Genomic DNA, 20,856 nt, shown 5'->3' with positions numbered 1-20,856 from the left:
TTTACTGTTGAGAAGGAAATAAATGTTAATAAATACAAATACAAAATACCAGTACTGTCTAGTCAGATAAACATGTGTTAGTAAAAGTATGATCTAAATAATAGCCTTATTCAATGACACCGTAGAAATCTATCTCTCAAGCCGTGGGTGCCCTCATACGCAGGCACGTAGCCAGAGTTTGATGGTTGTTTTTTTTTTGGGGGGGGGGGCACATACATGTAATCGATCGAGGTAAAAAAAAAAAAAGGGGTCTAAAAAAGTTCAACCGATCTTGGAAATTTGGGGGGGGGGCACATGCCCCCGTGCCCCCCGTGGCTACGTGCCTGCTCATACGGGGAAGATGTCGATCAATATGTATGTGTACTTATCTATCTCACTTCCAATTCTGAACCATATAAAACCCACAATATTAAAGCACTAACAAAATAATCAGATATGAGTTTCACTCCACTTTGCTCGGGTGTTATTGTTTTTAATCATTTTATTTGTTTTCGTAGGCCTATTATTCACAAAGCGTTGAAATACTTAGACAGTGGAGCGAACAAGTATATATCCAATGCCATTCTCACTATAATTTTGTTTTGCTTATGATGTTAACCAAAAATTATCAAGATAAAAAAAATAATGTGTTGTTGTTTTACATTGCTGTATAGCATTTTATTTTATTATAATAGTACAGCAGGTTTAGTTTAGAAAAATAAACATAACATGAGTCCGCATATCAAGTCTGTAAGTTGCGTCTTCATATCATTTTCATTGATGCCTATTAATTTTCTCATAAGAAAAATCACCCTTATTTCACTTGATCCAGCCAAATGTTTCTTGTTCATGTCAAATTGGATGCATGTACGAAGTTCATTAATTATTAGAATTATATAATCAATAAGAAATCATTCCGTACACTTGCATTTTTTTTTCTTCCAGTTTTAAAGATATATCACTGTATTCCTTGGAGAATAAAACGAACTTTCACTGCCACACGTAGGCTACATGATGTTGCCTTCTACAGGCCTATAGGAGAAGTTCTTATAATAGGTGGTGACATTCACATATGTGTTCATTGTACTAAGTCAAGTAGCAATCAAGATGCAGTCGTCAGTAGATCGCCTGTTGTATCCATCATCTTCTAGGAGTTTCCTTCAGGTTCAAACAGGATGTCATAGATGTCGCGTAGAAGAAAAAAAAAGTTTCTTTTGGAGCATCTTAATTATTTATGTGGACTAGGTTGAAAAGTGCGGAATTGTAGAAAATCTGTCAAGATCCATCTTTATCAAACAGCAAGCACTTCCTCATTAAAGTTGATGATGTTGTTTGCATCCCTAATGGTGAAAAGATTAAGAGCGCCATCTATAATTAACTCTCAACAACAACAAAGAATTTCGCATGTATTATCGGAAATCCCCATTCTCTTGTCTTCGCTGTGATGACGGAACATCTTGTGATTTGCCTGGTTTTTAGACAAATCGGGCGTATTTATTCGAAAGTTTACGGCTCATGAATCTGAAATGGCTCGTCTCGTAACACAGATGAGCTTTAAAGAGGAGGTTGAATTCAACGATATAGACTTTGAGAAGGTATGACGTCAAATATCGGTACCATATTGATATGTACAAATTCAATGGGCGGGGACTGACTGTAGTCCGGTAGTATTGGGATCTGTGTAGGTCTACTGTAATAGTGGAGCTAGTCAGTAGTTTCGCAGCGGAGCTCCAGATCCTACACCGGGAAACAATTCAAACATCGGCATTGGTCTTATTTTTTGGAAATCTAAAAAATTAGTTATTAAAATTTAGACGTATAAAATTTAAACGTTACAAAGTTTTTCGACTCCTCTGGGCATCCGGTCAACCACTTGAAATTTTAATTTGAACTTTGTTTGAAGATGTCTTTGATGGAAAAAAAGGGTGATTCCTTGTCCTATTCCTAAACCAATTCATCCATGTTGTATGTCGTTGATTCAACTTCGAAGAGAAAGTATGTGTATTCATGAGTAATGTGCTGCACTGCTACCAAGTGTGCGTACTTTCTCTTTGCTTTGTTGAATCGGCGATATAGAGACCGGCGCCTAGTACTCATTTTTCCCGTCTTACCACTACCAGGCGCCAAAAGTCAGGGACTAGTAGAGTGAGATGATTTTTCCTTTGTTATTTTGAGATGAATGATTCTCTAAACTCTGGAATTTGCCCGCTAATCCGATTACTACAGTTATTTATTATATAGAATTTGATTCTTTTCCCAGGTTGTCGGCAAAGGAGCGTTTGGAGTGGTGAGTAAAGCATCATGGCGAGGTATGAACGTGGCTGTCAAGATGATTGAGTCAGAAGAGGAGATCAAAGCCTTCAGAGTTGAGGTAAGTCATATATTTATTTTGTTTTGTGTTGTTGAATTATTTGGACTGGTCACTCTTTATATCTGTCCACCATTCATTACCACAAACTATTTCACTGGGGTCTACAGCTTTACAAGCTTGCTTTCATGTGGGTCCCATCATATTTCTCTCAGTTAATTCAGTACTCTATATTGACCATTTATCTTTATGTTATTTATTATGTATTATTGATTGTTATTGTATCACACAAAACACAACTTGTATTTTACTTTGGAATGTATACCGGTATGTAACATGAGAAATATAAAAAATAAATGAAATTAAAATATTGTTATGCCATGACTTAAAATCTGCAAGATTTATTTGAAACAACAATTGGTATTATTTTATTTGAATACCTGGGATAGCCTCATCAGTATTGGTAGTGCTCTTGGACAAAGCTCTTCTTGAAGGCCCTGCAATTAATATTACCGACCCCGGCATTACCAGGTATCCATTTAATACACCTGGGTTAAGAGGGACAAATGTGGTAAAAACACTTTGTCCAATAATGTAAGCTCCAAGCAAAGATTGAGCCCAGGGGGGTGTTTCACAAAGATCCTTAGTTGAACTTATCTCTAAGTTCGACTTAAAATTATGGAAAGCCGTTAACTTCTTTGAAAATATTTTGTAAAAGTTATTGTAAAAGGCATAAAAATGTTGAATCAATTCATTCATATTTTCTATCATCAAGAAGATTTCATGTTCTTGATGTGGAATTTATAAAATGTCTTAAATACTTGAACTTCTGCTTTTGAATATATTTCATTTTAAGGCTGCAAATGGCTCTCCATAATTTTTAAGTCCAACTTAGTGTTAAGTTCTACTTAAAACTTTGTAGAACACCCCACAGGACTAGTATTCAATTCGATACTTAGATTGGATGGGATGGGATGAATGTCTTGAAATTATACAAGCTCGCATAAAACTTGCAAAGTATATATAATGATTTGATTATATGAAATATAAACATCTATAAAAGTCAATGAATTTGTTATTTCAGGTGATGCAGCTGTCCAGGGTAGATCATCCCAACATCGTGAAGCTCTATGGGGCTTGCACCACCCAACCGGTATGCCTAGTCATGGAGTTTGCCGAGGGCGGGTCTCTGTACAATGTCCTACATAGCAGCCAGCCCCAACCCATCTACAAGGCTGCCCATGCTATGAGCTGGGCCCTACAGTGCGCCAAGGGAGTGGACTACCTGCACAGTATGAAACCAAAGAAACTTATTCACAGGGATCTCAAACCAGCAAAGTAAGATCCTTTCTATTGAGTTCTTCTACCTGTCACTTACCTTTATTATATTATCCAGTGTGTCTCACTTCATTTTATCCCCACAAACCCTAAAAATGTTCTTCTTCTTGCAGCAGAACATTGAAATTTTCAATTAGATCACCTTATGTAAATGTATCCGATAATGGTCAGTTAAATGGCAAAAAAATAAAAACTTTCTAATATGACGACGTTGAGAATTTGCATGGATATGTATCAATAAAAAGATAAATCACAGAGTTAACAATATGTATTTGATCAGCTCCAACTTTTTCTTTGTTGGATTTTCCTCAAACTTCGCTAATATGTTTATCTCTTCCCTCTCCCCTCCTCCTTCTCTCTCTATCTCTCTCTCTCTCTCTCTCTCTCTCTCTTTGATTTTAAAAACAAACAAATTAGTATTAAGGTTGACTTCCATTTTAACTCTTTAAGTTAATATTTTCTGCAGACCTTTATCTAGGATATCATGTACTTTTCTACATTTGTATTGTTATAATCTGTAAGCAATTGAAAATATCTTTCTGTAGGTGTTTTTCTAAATGTCTTTTAACACAATAATACATTTTTTGTTACCGTAGTTATCAGTTCCATTAACTTAGATTTCCTTAATTCACCCTTCTAACCTCCATCATCATTCATATCAACATCATTTGTATTCTCTCTTTCTAGTTTGTTGCTGATGTCGGGTGGCACGGTGCTGAAGATCTGTGACTTTGGGACGGCATGTGATTTCCAGACCTACATGACCAATAACAAAGGCAGTGCTGCATGGATGGCTCCAGAGGTGTTTGAAGGTCAGGTCAAACTTTGCTTTCAAAAACATTTTAAGGACACATTCCTGTTGTGCTAGTTAGAATATTTACAGGAATATACAGCCTGTGTCACTAGAGCGCTTTCGCAAATACGACGGAAGGCTAGGACGACAGTAACGAGAGCGAAAAAACAATCTGCATTTGCGCGAATCAGAATTTTCTCCGTCTTGTTGATTTTCTTGACCGTACGCGGCCATGATAGTTCCCTAAACACGGCAGAAGAGCTGCATTGCCGTAATTCTCCCGTCATCTTTACTCCTGTCGTGTTTACGAAAGCGCTCTACTAATGTGTGCGTGGTCATGGATTACATGTACATTTTTTCAGGAAATATTCCGCGGAGAGGTTACTTTCAGACTAATCTTGCATTTCCTGACAGTCTGGACTGAATTTGCCTTATTTTTCATTTTGCGTGATACAAATTAACATAAACATTGAATAAAATATAAATTTTGTTGTCATGATTTCTTCATCTTCCAGTGGAACAAGTAATTGATTGAAGATTTTTTTTTTCTTTAATTTGAAAATTCTGCACTGCAGGAAGGACGTACAGTGAGAAGTGCGATATCTTCAGCTGGGGAGTCATTCTTTGGGAGGTTATATCAAGAAGAAAACCCTTTGATGATATAGGTGGCCCAGCTTTCCGTATCATGTGGGCTGTGCATAATGGTAAGTCCCTCACATAGGATGTAAAATACACAGAAATAAGGTGTGAAATAAAAATTTAAAAAATTGATGATTTAATAGCATCAGCCTTCTGTATTGTGTGGGCTGTACATAATGGTAAGTCCCTCACATAGGATGTAAAACACACAGAAGTAAGGTGTAAAAAGAAGAAAAAAAGATTGATGATTTAATAGCATTAGCATTGTGTTAAAGTAAAATTATCTAAAGGTAGATATCTCAGTTTTATAGAGGTGTGTTTGATAACAAAACGAAATTGCACTAACTGCTTTTTGATTCCTGTCCAGAACTGTTGTCCAGAATCTTTGCTCTACAATGACATAATGCTACCTAAAGAAATATGTTAACTTGAAATATTTCTGCACCATTTAATTCTAGTTCTGCATCATGTACTTACTTTAAATTAAATTTAAAACTTGTAACTTTACAATTACAATGTTACCACTTTTTGAAATTTTGATTGCATTTTTTCTCTTTTCTTTTCAGGCCGTAGACCACCCTTAATCAGAAATATACCAAAGCCTTTGGATAAGTTAATGACAAGGTGAGCATAGCTTTATATATATTGTAGATTTATATGAACTATAAACACAGTAAATTCTTGATTACAATAACTTTTCATTTCTGTAAATAGATGGAGACTCAATGATATAGTCCTATCAGTATTGTTGGGGGGTATTGTCCAGATATGAAGTCAAGAGCACTATAAGTGTATGTCCCTCTTTATAAGTCGGCTTATTGCTTACAAATAACCAGTTTATTACGAGCTATTAATTACGAGGAAGATGTACAAACAGTAAGTCATGAAAGTGAATATTTGCAATATGTTTTAATCAAATTTGAATATGCACATCTTTGTTATGCCTCGTTTCATTGCCATTGTGGCACCATGCCCCCCCCCCCACTCAGTGTTATTTATGGTAGGTGTATGTATGTTCCCTCCCTGTGAAAGCGCCCCCCTAAGCCCGGTGTGTAAAGTCAAAACGGACCAATTTTTTGTGTACTACGAGCCAGACTTTGTTGCATGGAAAGTACCCCTTAACCAGAGATTTTGGGAACACGAATTCGGTCCCTCTGTTCCCGGAGTGGGGGCGGGGCGGGCGGGACCGTGGTCTGAAAGAGTTGAAAAGAGAATTTGCATTTTTCAGGAAATCAATCATATTTTGACCAATTAATTATTAACCTTTGATTGTTTATTGCAGGTGTTGGTCTCAGGAATCCACCATGAGGCCGTCAATGCACGAAGTCGTCAGTATCATGTCAAACCTTATGTTGGTAAGTCAAATATGTCACTGAGTTTTACAAGGTTAAATTCCAACGGCATTTGAAAGATAATACTAGTTTAGAACTTCCCTCAAAATGTCTTAAAGTGGGAAATAATGACCATTAGTTATCGAATCGACTTTAGTGCTTGCAATCACTAAATTAATAGTCTGACTAATGCTCATGTACCCTTTACAGCTCATTTTATGTACGTTATTACCAAAGAAAAAAAAAGAAGTCAGTCAGTCATTTGATAGTGTCTGACAGTGAAGTCTAGCAAGTAAACAGGTTTCCTTGCATAATTTGAATATGAGGACTCTGCTAACGTTTAAGTTTCGCAGATAGGACACATGAGACAAGTTCATAATTCCTGCAAAGTTCTACAGAATTTGATGTTGGCTGCAAATTGGACATAGTACCTTTAAGAAAGTGTTGAAAACATTAAATGACTTTATGATTACAGAAGGCTTTGTACCAAACATTTGCCTGGGGTTATCAATTAGTTACTATTTTACTTTTTTCAGCTGTGTCTCATGACAAATCAATTACATGTATATGCAAAAGCTATACTCCTTTCTTGATTATATTTGTGATGTTGTATATTCTTTACTGAACAGCTGACGTTAGGGGAAGTGCAAATGAGGGCTATACTGTAAACGCTATTATTTTTCGCGTGATCAACTTTTCGCGCTGAGCAACCCCAAATCATATTTCCTGGTTCTTAAATTCGCGTTGCATGTATTTCAGCCTGTTCAAAACACGCATAAGAAGTCTTGCTTATATTTTTCGCGAGTTCTAAAATTTGTGCTTGCCGATCTTAGCGTGAAATCCGTGAAAATTAATGTACCGCGAATATTTCTACTTTTTCAGTAAGTGTAAGTTATATATGTTAACGCCTTGGAACTAACCACAGAGAATATTTGTCTATCGTTTTCTTGAAAAGGTTTTTAAAGGAGCTGACCAACCTCTTGTGTATCCTCAGGTCTCAGAGGAAGGTAAGGAAATCTTAAGTCTTTGAATACCGCTGTTGCGTTTCTTGTTACAGAGACCAATGGAGATGGGTGTTATAAGAAAGGCATGTCCTATTGAATGGGTTAAAACCTAAGATTAACACACAGAAGACAGGAAGCAATTATCTTCATGAAATCCTCTAGAAAGTGGAGACTTGTACATTTGATACTTGGAGGTATTTACTTAATCCAAGTGTATCACTTTATGTCACAGCTTCTGGAACACTTGTACATTTAGAATAGTGCAAATTGCAAATCTGTTTAGATTATTATCCATCTTCATAATTAATAGTATGCATGTTGCAACCATCCTTTGCTATTGTGGGGACTTCAAACAAAAGCCTAAAAGAAAACTTTTGTGTAACATCCTACAAAATACATAGATATTATAAATCATTTTGCCGGAGAGATCCTTAATTTTTGTTGTTGAAAGTTAGTTTAGATGCTGCTTGTAAGTATCGGCTTGCATGGGGATATAGATATACAGTAGGCTTGCAGATGCACCATGTGAGAGAGAGGGAGGATTGAGGAGTCCTTAAAAGGACTCTTGGTTATCATTCTTGAGGGTGTGTAGTCCTGAAAAGGACTGTTGGTTTGTACCTCTTGAAAAGTTAGTTTGTACCTCTAGGATAGTTGTGTAATGACAATTCTGTGTGTACCAAAAACTATGTGATCCAAAATTCTTTATGAAAATGAACAAACTGATTGAATATGTCACTTAAGGATAACTCTTGTATAATCACATGCTTTTGTAAATATCTTCTGTTTATCCAGATACCCTTATTTATATACAAACCTATTAACTGGGACCTGCATAATGCAAGCTTTGCTTATCAGTAGATCCCCCACTTTATTTAGCTTTTTGCAATGTATTTATCATACTTATGTTTGTATCTTTTGTTATAATTATTACCATGTACATTATGTTTTCTATATTGTATGTTTAGCTATAATTATTACCATGTTCATTATGTTCAATTATGTTATCGTCGATAAAGTGGAAATAAATAAACTTGAAACTTGAATTATTCAGAGGAAGGTGCTGGCAGAGGAATGGCAGACAGATTGGCGGAACAGACGGCTGATATGAGTATCTCAAGTAACTCCGGGAGCACTATCAGCGACACCGTCATACACTCCTCCAGTAGTCATAGCAACGGTCCACAAGATCCACAGAAGGTAAGATTATATAATAATAAATTTCTAAGCTCTTTGGAAGCGCATAGAGACGTTATTTCATAATGTATTATGCGCTATACAAGATCTGAACTATTATTATTATTATTATTATTATTATTATTATACTTCTTTCACTTTGGGTGTCGGTCTTAGTGTCTTTTGCAATGAAAAGGTCACTTTCAATTCAGGATAGAATACAAGATACAAAAATCATACAAATGCAAATGAAATTATGATTAATGATAATCAAGTTACTGCTACTACTACCAATACTATAATAATAATGATAATGATAAGAAGAAGAAGAAAAATAAGGAGGAGGAGGAGTATTAGTATTTCTTAATCTGTTCTTGGAGTTACTGACTTACTGACTATTAAAAATGATGTCATCCTAGTAATAGTTTTGGTCATATTATATTTTGCCCATTCAAACTACACATCTATTGCATGAGGATCCATTCAAAATCTATTCACTCCTAATAGGGACTGTGAAAGGATTAAAGCCCCACTGTCCTACTTGTAGCTGCTTGCTCCCTCTATATAGAAAACTTCCCCAATCAGTGCCTGTTGGTCCCCCATGATCCTCTATTTCTTATGTTATTTGAGAGCTGAGTTGATGAGCCACCTGTCAGTGACCTCACTGTGTGGTCTAATCCCTCCTGGCCAAACTAGTGCAGATAAGCTTTAAAGGCCACAAAAAATACTTTTTATCCCATCCGCTTGCTTGATGATAATGATCATGTTCCCCATCTTCCATTAGATTGAACCTCATGATGCCTTTAGTGATCTTCCTTCTGTTCAAGTTCTAAGGACTGTATTGTCAGTGGTTTAAAGAACATTGTTTGTTGAGAGCCAGAAGGGCATTAAGTCTGTGTTAAAGTATATGAGTTAATGCTCTACTGGGGAGTGTTTCACAAAGACTAAGATCGACTTTAAATTGGACTTAACTAGGCTGTTCATGCCACTGTTTGCTCTCACTATTTACAGGTATTGGTCTCTCAAGAGACCTACAAATCGTGGTCACAAATCTACAGAATTCACCTTTTTTGATAGTTCATTATTGACGGAAAATATATTATCTTAAGATCATAATTGAGAGACCAATGGTAAGAACAACAAGTGGCATGAACAGCTTGCCATAGTTAAGTCCAACTTAAAGTTGATCTTAGTCTTATCTTTGTGAAACACTCCCCTGTTTCTGAAGTGATGGTATTAGATGCTTTTATCTCATACTTGATGATGATGTTAATGTTTCCCTATGAATATGTCAGATTGAACCTCATGCTGCATTCAGTGATTCTTCACCGGTCCATTCAAGCGCTAAGGACCAGCAGAAACGCCATTCCGTGGACCTTCTAGACCTGAGAGTCGACAATGATAACAGTGCAAGTAAGTCAAGCTTCCTGTCTTCTAAATCTCATATGCCTGGGTGATTGATCAAAGCAAGCTTAAAGAGAAGGTTGAGTTCTGGTCAGGCGATTGCATTGTGTAAGAAACGGTGTGGAATCGATCAGAAAAGGTTGATCCTATCATGTAGCATATAAGTATTGGTGTGTACTGCGAGGTTCTGGGATCATCAAAATGATAAGAAATTTGTTCCAGTATTTGTAAAGTTACAAGCACTGTACACAGAAAGATGTATATGGGACTACACAAATATGTGACATAAAAATCCATACCGATTGTTATGCTGTTACATGCCATATTTAGGATATTAAGGCATTTGAAGAGCCATGCTTTTCAGGGAACATTTTTTGTCTGATGTTCTTCCACACTTGCATAATAACAATGATAACGCTCACAAATTATTTGTCACCTCTTCCCAGAACTCAACCTTCTCTTTAAAGAGAAGGTTGAGTTTTGGGAAAGATGAAGGATAATTTGTGAGCTTTTCCAATCTTTTTATGTTAGTGTTGAAAAGTGTTATTAAAGAAATATTTTCTGGAAAGGATGGCTATTAGTGTGGAAGCTAGAGTATCATTGAAAATAAATGTCCCCTGGAAAGAATGGCTCTTGTTATGCCCCTCATATTTGAATTATGACAAGTAACAACTAAAGGTTGTGGACCACTCTTGCATGCCACATGTGAGTATAGTCCCACGTACACATTTCTGTGTACAGTACATGTGACTTTTAGCAAGACTGGGCCAATTTCCTATTATGTTGATGATTCCAAAATCTCACAGTTCACACCAAAACTAATGTGCTTCAAGATCAGGCTTCCACAGATACTTCCCAACGTAATCACATGACCAGAACTCAACTTATCTGTAAATCTAACCACTGAGTATGACCAGATGCGTGAAGAAATTTTGAGAGGATTAGTTATTCAAATCTAAATTCTTTTTGATGAAGATCTCATATTGTCATATGAATATAAAATTCATATTGTTGGCTATTGAGGAAGAGGAGGAGGACAGCTCCAAAAAAAAAAGAGAAAAGAAAAAAAGATTTCCTGATTAGCTTATAAATTACTGACAGACAGACAACTAGTCTGACATGTACATGTATGTGCAGTAACGTACTATTTATTCTGACTAATATTCTGAAACCAGAATACATCAATATGGAACAACAGTATTCAGCATTTTATGTTGACATCTGCTGGTCTTTTTATTACAGTTTGAAAAACCCTAAGAAATTGCAATTCACAGCCTTGAAAATTGAGAACTAAAAGTCTTGGTTTCACAACTTACATAATTGATATCAGTTTATGGAGTTTAGAATATTTATTGATTCTTATGGAGCTCTGTACACACCTCAAAATTGCAATTCCTTTCAAAATATTCTAATAAGTTTTTCAGTTTCTCAGCCCAAAACTTGACTAAATGCAAATTGAAAAATTCAATCTCTGATGAAAGGGAAGGTCTTTGCAGTGTATGGTGTTCATTTTCAAGCTTTCTCTGAAAACTTTTAAAGCAGGGCCATCTTTGGAAACAAGAAACAGATAATTATGCTATCATTGCAAACTATATATTTCCTAACTAATTGTATTCCTTCATTTTATATACATGAAAACAAAAGAAATAATTGGAAATAAAATGCAATTCATTTGCGGTTATGGGCGTTTGGTCATATGGGATACATGCAGTGATACATTTCTAGTCATAAAGCTATACTTATCGGTAGTAAATATCTGACGATACTCTTAAATCCTGTGCTGATACTTTTTTTAAATGTGCAGCACTGTTGAATAAGTCAATTGATTGATGGCAACTTTAAATGCTAGTTCTGTCAATCCTCTCATTGAAACAATTTGAACTTATTAGTAAGGGAGTTATTAGTCACTTTGTTATCATGCTACGTAATTGTAGATCTACCGAGAGACTTAGCCTGATGATGTTATTTATGTTAAAACATAGATTAACTCATACTTACTTCATTGCACGGAACTAATATGTCAAGATACTTTTCAACTTTTTAAAATACATGTTGAGAAATTAGTCCGAAAGAGAATGGAAGCTAGAGTGTAGGTTGTGACAATGAATGACATTCCTTGAAATCAATCCTTTATTTACGATAATATACATGATTTAAAGATTTATTTGTAAGTTGCAGTATTAACCAATTCTTATTCTTACTGAATACTATACTGAAATAGTCATTAAATCTTTTACTGAAATCCAACAATTTCTTCAGGGACCTATTTTCCTTACATTCTAAGCCAAATTAAGAACAATTTTTTTTACTTTTACAAGTATTTCAAAATGTTTAATAATATATTTGATTCCTAGTGCTGCAGAATGGTGTATAAATTGGACCTTATGAATTGTCAACATATCATGTTCTGCCTTGTTGTATTGATGTTAAGTGTAGATAAAAGGATTTTTGTTCAGAGATTGTTGATGTTAATTATTTGTCATCTTTTATCCTTGATGCACCCAAGGACTTTTTCTTCTTCGAAGGTTCCCCAGAATAATGAAGTGTAAGAATTAAATAGGGATATGTAAAGGATAAGGAACCTTAAGACCGAATTGAATTGAATTGAATTGAAAAAAATCGACTGAAGATGTGTAGTAATGAGCTTTAGGACATGTAAGAAGATGGGGAGAAAAGGCATACATTTTTTTATCTAAAACTGAGAATAAGCTCATGTCAGAACCAGAACAATAAGAATAAGGCATAATATGAAATCAGAGATTATTAGAAAATGTTATTATCACAAGGACGAAAAAACATTAAGGCATATTTAAGGGCGTTTTTATTTTACATGTTAAAATATGGGGATGTAAAAATGATGGCATTAAAAAGTGAGGGCGCTTAGAAAACAGTGAGGAAGAGTAACTCTAAAATTTTAATATACATGTATTCTGGAAGGAACAAATTTATATACAAAACACTGTCATTATCTGAAATAATGTATAGCTCATTCTTTAATTGAATCACATTGCATTTTGCAATTTGCATTGTATGCAGTTTTAAAATCAAGGCAATGTGAAACTGTTCATTAGATATTACTTCACAAATGCAAAACTATTCTATAAAAGTAACATTGCATCCCCCCCCCCCCCCAATTAAAAAGACGAAGAAGAGCTGTTTTGCGTTGATAACATAGATCAGATTAATTTTTGTATTATTATAGCCAAGAGAGTAATATAAAATATGAAAATATGATTTGAATATTCTTGTGTTAAATGCTCCGTTACATGAAGCTCATCAGTGCCACCCAAAAAGATGTTGTACACTTCCCCCATGTACATGTAGCTTTATCTTCCCAAGAATTGACCATACATACATGTACACAGTATGTAACATGCAACCATTTGTATTGTTAAAACACATTTGAGTAATAAATGTGCTTGATATTATTGTTGTGCTACCCTCGTGTGCTTGACTTGACCAAAATAAAAGGTTAACTCGCACCTATGTACGATGCATGGTTTAAAGCATCACTGTGTTATATGAAGTAGTTCAATATTTCAGCATTTTTCTTCCATGTTTTTTTTAAGAATTTTTTTTAATATCCCGCTTTACATCACTTTATTTCCTCAGTCATGATATAAAAAAATTATCACTAATCCTTCTTTTTTGTGTGATTGATTGCTTTAAATGTTGTTGATTAAATTGGAAATGAGAATATCGGATATATTTAGTATAAAATGATAAGTTCTTATAATTTATATATTTATTTGTACTATTTGTTTGTTATTTTTGATTCATTTGTTAGAATTCATTTAACACCTGGATGACAAATGAAGATTTGATTTTTTTGTTTTAATTTGAAGTAAAGATGTAAGCAATTTACATGTGTAAGGATAACACTTTTCAGGGAATGAAAAAGGAGTCCACAAAAATTATTATTACTATTAATATTTTTGCATTAAACAGGGGACATCATTTTTTTCCAGGCATTTTTAGTTGCAGTGAAGATTATTGAGAAATGTTTGTACAATCCTGCATGATAGATGATCAAGAAAAGTTTTTTACCACACAAACGTACCTAACATGTACCTTTGAATGGAGGTGCTGTTTTTGAATTTGTTAGTTTTTAAAGAATTGTTTATTTGATTATTAGTTGTGTGCCAATTAACGTACTGTGTAGAATGGCTAATGATGATATGCTGTGCTGCATGCTAAGACGGTGTTTTTTTTTGGTTTCTTTTGTTTCTTCCCTTTGTGTTGTTTGTCTGTTTGTCCTGTTTGAATGTTTGTCCCATGTGTGATTGTGCATTACTCATACAGAGTCTGCCGTTAAATCCCATCGTCGGTGTAACTCCCACGGGCGAATCCTTGACTTTCCTCCCCTCCCTACCAAAGCACCGGTCTCCACCCCACCCCCTCCCACCCTCAACCCCCCATTCCTGGCCCCATCTCCCGTGACCCCCACCCCAGTCCTCTCTCCAACCACCAACAACCCTCCACCCCGTGCCACCACACCCACACCCATGTACCCCCATCAGTCTTACCCCACCACGCCCCCCATGCACCCCCCTCACCATTCCATATCCGTCCCCAATGACCTCTCTGAGCTGGACCACCCCCGTCAGAGACCCAACTCCTACCACAGCACCTCCTACCACACCCCACCGACAACCCTCGCCCAACCCCATCGCCACAGCTCCATTGAGCTACGGCAGGACATTACGCCCCTCCCCCAACATCCTTCTTATCCACCTACTACAGTGCTGGAGAGCCGTATGGGGACCAGGGAGTCCACAGGTTCCAGCACTGGACAGGGGCGCTATGACCGTAGCCAATCGCTGGAACAGAGAGTCTCGTCAAGCAGAATGAAAAGTATGCTCTATCTACCCTAGCCCAACCTATTTTGTTCAATGTATGATCAGATAGCCATATTACATTGTTACATCTGGGGGGTGTTTCACAAAGTTCCTAAGTTGAACTTATCTCTAAGTTGGACTCAACAATTATGGAAAGCCATTAGCATCTATGAAACTTTTTGATAAAAGTTCTTTTAAAAGGCATACAATGTTGATTCAAATCATTCATATTTTCTATTTTCAAGGAGATTTCATGTTCTTGATGTGGAATTTATAAAAAGTCTTAAATACCTGATTTTTCGCTTCTGGATATATTTTATTTTAATGCTACAAATGGCTCTTCATATTTTTAAAGTCCAACTTAGAGTTAATTTCGACTTAGGATCTTTGTGAAACACCCCCTGTACATGTAGAACGTAGCGTCTGTTTGGCTCCAGAAGGGCAGTAACTCTGTATGAAACCTTATGATTTTTACTTCCTTCTGGCCCTAAACAGACGATAAAGCATATATGAAATTGAAATGTACCTTTGTGTCAGTAAGGAATGAAAAAAGTACATGTATTTCACAAAATGCCAGATAATAAACATGCTGCAACTTTGTGTTCAAATGAGTTAAATGCTTGTATTTTTATTTTTTACTAATCTGCATTTACTGCTATACTGGTACACATATTATTCACATTTTTGCCCATGCTCGGCAACCAAGTTGAATTTGGGAGCAAGTTACCTTGGGCCATTAAAGTTTCATATGCTTGGGATAATCTGGCAGCCACTTTTTTTTTAGTCATCCATAGCCATATATTGCCTGTGATAGTTTTATAACACACTAATTATTCACTTCTTTCATTTTAAAATGAGCTTTAAAAAAAAATTATTGGGTGCAAAAGAGGTAATGCAACTTTGCTTCTTGACTCTCTTCACAAACTGATAATGACTATAACAGTTCAATGATTAGATATATATATATATATATATATATATATATATATATATATATATATATACTTAGATTTGGTCTATACCTCCGTACAGTGCTCAATGCTTATGGGCAGAGCAAAATATATATTGGATAAGGCAGACTAATGGAGCATGGTTGCAACTCCGAGTTTCACGCCTTGCGAGCGATCATCAGGCAACTGATAGCATGATTACTCTACAATCTACAATACGTTCAAAATAAGGAATACAATACAATACAAAACAATAAGATTTACTCATGGGTGAAGGGGCTATTGTGATTGTTCAGGTACTGCGATGGAATTTTAAACATGGGAGGGGGTATCGCAAAATAGTCTCCACCAAGGTGCTAGTACATAAATATATATATATTTAATTAAGTATAGTCTCTTTTGAAGTTGCAGAGGTAGAATTTGTTTTCGTGGCGGCATTTGGAGATGAGTTCTGGTCTTTTGTTCAGGAGTGTCTGTTTCTCGGCGTTGATGATGGCAAGCTTCTCAGTTAGGCACAGGTTGCATTTCTTCGTTTCGCTGGAGTACGCCTGGGCCTTGCTGGAGATCGACCACTCGATGGTGAATGGGGTGCTTTGGTGTTTGAGTTGCCAGATGTGTTTAGAGAGTTCTGTGCTGTTTTTGTGCTTCTCATGTCGGAAGGACTGTAGATGGTTGCCGTACCTCAGCTTGAATGGGGGCTCGGTGAGTCCAATATATTGCTTAGGGCTTTCTGGGCCGGAGACTTTTGCACTGTAGATGATACTGCCGGCCTGGCAGTTTCCTTGTAGGGGGCACACATTCTTTTTCCGGCAGTTGTAGAGTAATCATGCTAATCATGCTATCAGTTGCCTGATGATCGCTCGCAAGGCGTGAAACTCGGAGTTGCAACCATGCTCCATTAGTCTGCCTTATCCAATATATATATATATATATATATATATATATATTAATTCATGTTACTTTATATATCTTCTAAGATGCAAAAAGATTCTTTTTCAAGTTTTTTAACACAGTGTATGTGTTTTTCCTGGGTTTTTTTTTCTTCCAAGGGTCCCCTTAAGTGATCTTTTTATACAAGTTTCATTCTTTCTTTACATGATGGTTTTATATTTTGTTTGACAATTTGTTGTTTCTTCAGATGATGACTCAGATGTATCTATGGCTTACAGTACACTGGAACCCCATCTACAGGTAAACATACACAATCTCTGATTAAAGGTATAGACCAGTTCTGGTCATGCGATTGCATTGTGAAAGAAACGTTGTGGAATCAATCATAAAAGGTTGATTATCTAGCATATAAGTATTGGTGTGTACTGCAACGTTCTGGAATCATCAAAATGATCAGAAATTTGGCCCAGTCTTGGTAAAGTTACAAGCACCAGTTACAAGTTCCAGTCCGGATAGATATGATAATTTACCAAATAGTAGGCGGTTTCCCCAATGCTGGATATGTTGTTACAGCTATTTGCCATTCCAGAAGAGTTGCGTAATAATGAGGAATCTAGTGAATTGCTAGTACTAGTTTTACCCAAAAACGTTGTAAACGGTGTGTAGTGCTTGTGAAAACAAATTGATTTAATTATTTTTCCTATTTTTTTCAGCCTCTTCCACCAAACCCTAATTCCAGGGAATCACAAGATATATTTGATGAACACATGAGGGTAAGATCTACTAGTTATAATTTATTTATTTAATTTCTTTTGTGCTTTTTGTCAATAACTTTTGATGAAGAGCCACAAGTACACAATATACATGGTAGAAAGAGTGAACATTTCTACACACACCATTTGTATTTTCATAATACTTTATTGCATTGATACCCGGTATTCTATAATGGAAAATAAGCTTTTGAATCCCTAAATTGCGACATTATCAGTGCTAAGAAATTGCTCTTTTTCTTAGTAAAACAATGAAGGAAGGAAAGAAAAATAAGTGATGCCAAGTTTATTAGTATACACAAACACACAAAATGTTTACTTGAAGTAATAATAGGGTAGAGATTTTGAGTACCAATGAATTATCATACATCATAACTAGTACTTTAAATATTGTATGGACTTCATGTGTGAAATCAGTTATTGTTGATGAAATAATATGGTTGAAAAATTGAGTTGTGCCAGCGTAACATTGCTTGCAGCTTGGCTTTCAGTAACAAGGCTGTCTAGAATTGTTTCATATAACAGGAGCCTACAGGGCCTGAAGAGTTTCATACATGTAATGTTTTATTGTTTCTATTTGACTTTGTTATGTCTAGATGGCCCAAGAATTCCTTCGTGTTCAAACCGAGTTGGCTCTGCTCCATACAAGAAAGTAAGTCATCCATCACTAGTATGTAGGTTATAGTCAGTATATTTTGTTCATTAAATTTATTGTTAGAAAGAAAAAGAAAAATTATTAAGCAGCAAAGAAGTTTAAAGCATTTAGCTGTTTATTTTGTTTATTGCTGATTAATATAAATAGCTTGTGTCCTATGTCATCAAATGTATGGATTCATATTTAACTTAATTGTTCATTAGGTATTCAATTTTCATGGGTTTCTATTCTATATTTTCAGTATTTGTGAATTGTAGAAATACTTCTACCATTTTAGTTTTCCTTTCATGTTCCCTTTTTAATTCCTTTTTATCCCTCTTTCTCACTTTCTCCTTTCTTTCTCCTTCCTTTGCTTTCCTTCTCTCTTTCGTTGTTTCTCTTTCTCTTCCCACCCTCTGTATCTCTTTCATTTTTTGTCTTCCTTTTCTCCTCTTTCTTGTTGCTGTCTATATTCCTCTGTTCCTGTTACTCTATGTATCTTTCCATCTCCTCTCCCTCCCCTCTCTCCCTCCCCTCTCTCTCCCTCCCCTCTCTCTATCCCTCCCTCTCTCTCTCTCTCTCTTTCTCCCCCTCTTTCTCTCTCTCTTTCTCCCCCTCTTTCTCTCTCTCTCTCCCCTCTCTTTCTCTCTCTCTGTACCTCTCTCTTTCTCCACCTCTTTCTCTCTCTCTCTCTCTCTCTCCCCCTCTCTTTCTCTCTCTCTGTACCTCTCTCTTTCTCCCCCTCTTTCTCTCTCTCTCTCCCCCTCTCTCCCTCTCTCCCCCTCTCTCTCTCTCTCTCTCTCTGTACCTCTTGCTCTCCCTCCCTCCCTCTCTCTCTCTGACACATACCTATAGGAAAGAGTTAGCCGAAGCACTTGATCAGGACTGGAAGGACAAACAAGCCAGCTTCAAATTAATCGAGGAATACAACACTCTACAGGGAGAAAAGGTAACGTGTCTGAAACAAGGGCACATCATACCAGGGCCCCATTTCACAAAACTTGTCATCAATGACAAATGACAGGCTTTGTTATAAGCTACTGAAATCCTTGCTTCTGATTGGTTATCAGCAGATTTGTCACTGATTTTTGTCATTTGTCATTAAAAAAAGGCTCTGTGAAACAGGCCCCTGGAGTGCATATGACCCCCTCTCCCTTGAGATATTCCCCTTCCATACCTTGAGGTGACAACTGCTGTGGGCGGCAGATGTTGCGCAAGAATTTCAGTGCTGATTATTGAAGTAGCAAAAAAACGAGTTTGTACCTACAAGATATTTGATACTCAATTCAACAATAATACACCGCATTTATATTGAAAATTTAAGATATGCGATCATGTTTTATATAATTTGTTTTAAACTTGTTGGCATATTATGCATTAGAATGGGAGTGAAGATGTTACTCCCATCCCCCCTCATAATCCCTGATGAATATTGAACTTAACAACTACAGCTTACATTTTTTTTAGAATTGGTTGTAATAAATCAGTTTACCTGGTAACAATATGATCTGATAATTATTAGCCCAGGAAGTGACTGTGGAAAGAGGAATGATATAAAAGGAGAGATGGAGAGAGCGAGGGGGGAGGAGGTGAGGAGGGACAGAAATTTGAGGCAGTTAAAAGTCTGATTTTTTTTCAACGTTTTTTCTTTGTATTGTAGGAGAGCCTTGTGGAGCTTCACAAACGTAGAAGGTCTCAGCTTGACATGTTCAGACTTCAGATGCAGAGACAACAATTCAGGAGAATGTGAATGCATCGTGGTACTTCAAATCTCTTGCAGATTGGAAATAGTGGACATGTTCACACTGCTGCAATTGCAAGATTTAATCCAGCGAACAAACATATTTATTGATGTATCGTGAATGAGACGGTGTGTGCTTTTCTGGTATCGTCGAATGAACCCTGCAACCTCTTAAGATGGGTCTGCGATGATGATGATACCTACGCTTGCTGAAGGAGAATGGGATGTGAGACTGTATTTACACAAGAAGAGTCAGCGAAAATTAAAAATGAGTTATGTAACAAATACATATTGGCTATCTCCTATTTTGAAAATGTTATACAAATAATACACAGCAGTGAGGGCATTAGTATGAACTACCTGCACAAGGTACCGAGTGTGGGTAATTTTACGAAAACCCGAACAAAATGATGTGTATTATTTGTTTTATAAGATGATGTTTATTTGTTTTATAAAATGGTGTTTTATAACATGATTTTACTAATGACCGGTCATTAGTAAAATTACGTGTCAGGCAAATAAATGCCTGGTCACATGTACGCTCTCAACTAATCATTTGGTTAAGATCCGCTTAATCAGCTTATAATAATATCTAATGAATGATATGTGATCTACCTAGAAATCCAAGTCCTGTTCCATAAAACAAGTTATACTTATTGATATAAGTCAAATTATCAGATGTAATTGGCTTTTAAAAAAGTTTGTCATAGAATTGTGACTGTTGTGAATAATTAATTTTTTTGTTTAAAACAAGGTATATAAGTATGATCATGTGATGTATATAGTTGCTCTATCCAGTCCTGACACCTCATAATAAGTGGGTTCTCAAGGCTTTTAGTATTAGACAGGAACAAAGACACGACATATACATACTTCAACAAATTATTTGTATTACATTGTATTGTATTGTGTTAGGTAAATGTTTACCTTCATACTTAGCTACAGTAAACTAAATGATTCATACCCCTTATCAATTTAATCATGTTTGTTTTGTGCTACTGGTAATTCAAGAATATAAGGTAGGCTTGGTTTAATTAGGGCCTATGTTGAATACTTTTGGATA

At 36.0% G+C, this 20,856-nt stretch overlaps 1 protein-coding gene across 3 annotated transcripts; it reads left to right on the top strand.

Annotated features, from left to right (window-relative positions):
* Positions 1 to 1,372: 1,372 nt before the first annotated feature.
* Positions 1,373 to 20,148, top strand: LOC590951 (mitogen-activated protein kinase kinase kinase 7). 3 transcript variants are annotated; one of them, XM_030994605.1, is made up of 16 exons: positions 1,373 to 1,574; positions 2,240 to 2,350; positions 3,372 to 3,625; positions 4,313 to 4,437; positions 4,994 to 5,122; positions 5,624 to 5,681; positions 6,340 to 6,412; positions 7,344 to 7,395; positions 8,444 to 8,589; positions 9,861 to 9,978; positions 14,713 to 14,823; positions 16,896 to 16,948; positions 17,362 to 17,421; positions 18,015 to 18,070; positions 18,908 to 19,001; positions 19,713 to 20,148. In XM_030994605.1, the coding sequence occupies exons 1-16, from the start codon at positions 1,506 to 1,508 to the stop codon at positions 19,800 to 19,802; spliced, it is 1,599 nt and encodes a 532-aa protein (XP_030850465.1). In that variant the 5' UTR covers positions 1,373 to 1,505; the 3' UTR covers positions 19,803 to 20,148. The 3 variants fall into 3 exon arrangements, with proteins under 3 accessions (XP_030850465.1, XP_030850464.1, XP_030850466.1); XM_030994604.1 differs by having other exon boundaries at positions 14,272 to 14,823; XM_030994606.1 differs by lacking the exon at positions 14,713 to 14,823.
* The last annotated feature ends 708 nt before the right edge of the window (positions 20,149 to 20,856 follow it).

Source organism: Strongylocentrotus purpuratus, unplaced genomic scaffold (genome assembly GCF_000002235.5).
Source record: "Strongylocentrotus purpuratus isolate Spur 01 unplaced genomic scaffold, Spur_5.0 spur5_scaffold_21, whole genome shotgun sequence".
NCBI lineage: Eukaryota > Metazoa > Echinodermata > Echinoidea > Camarodonta > Strongylocentrotidae > Strongylocentrotus > Strongylocentrotus purpuratus.
This window is presented reverse-complemented; position numbering and strand designations above follow the sequence as displayed.

What these genes read in the sequence shown, in the direction of transcription:
- LOC590951 (XM_030994604.1), top strand. Translation starts at nt 1,506, where the DNA reads ATGGCTCGTCTCGTAACACAGATGAGCTTTAAAGAGGAGGTTGAATTC. An exon ending in CATGTGGGCTGTGCATAATG is followed by an intron (nt 5,123 to 5,623) that starts GTAAGTCCCTCA and finishes TTTTCTTTTCAG; the next exon opens with GCCGTAGACCACCCTTAATC. An exon ending in CACTGGAACCCCATCTACAG is followed by an intron (nt 16,949 to 17,361) that starts GTAAACATACAC and finishes TATTTTTTTCAG; the next exon opens with CCTCTTCCACCAAACCCTAA.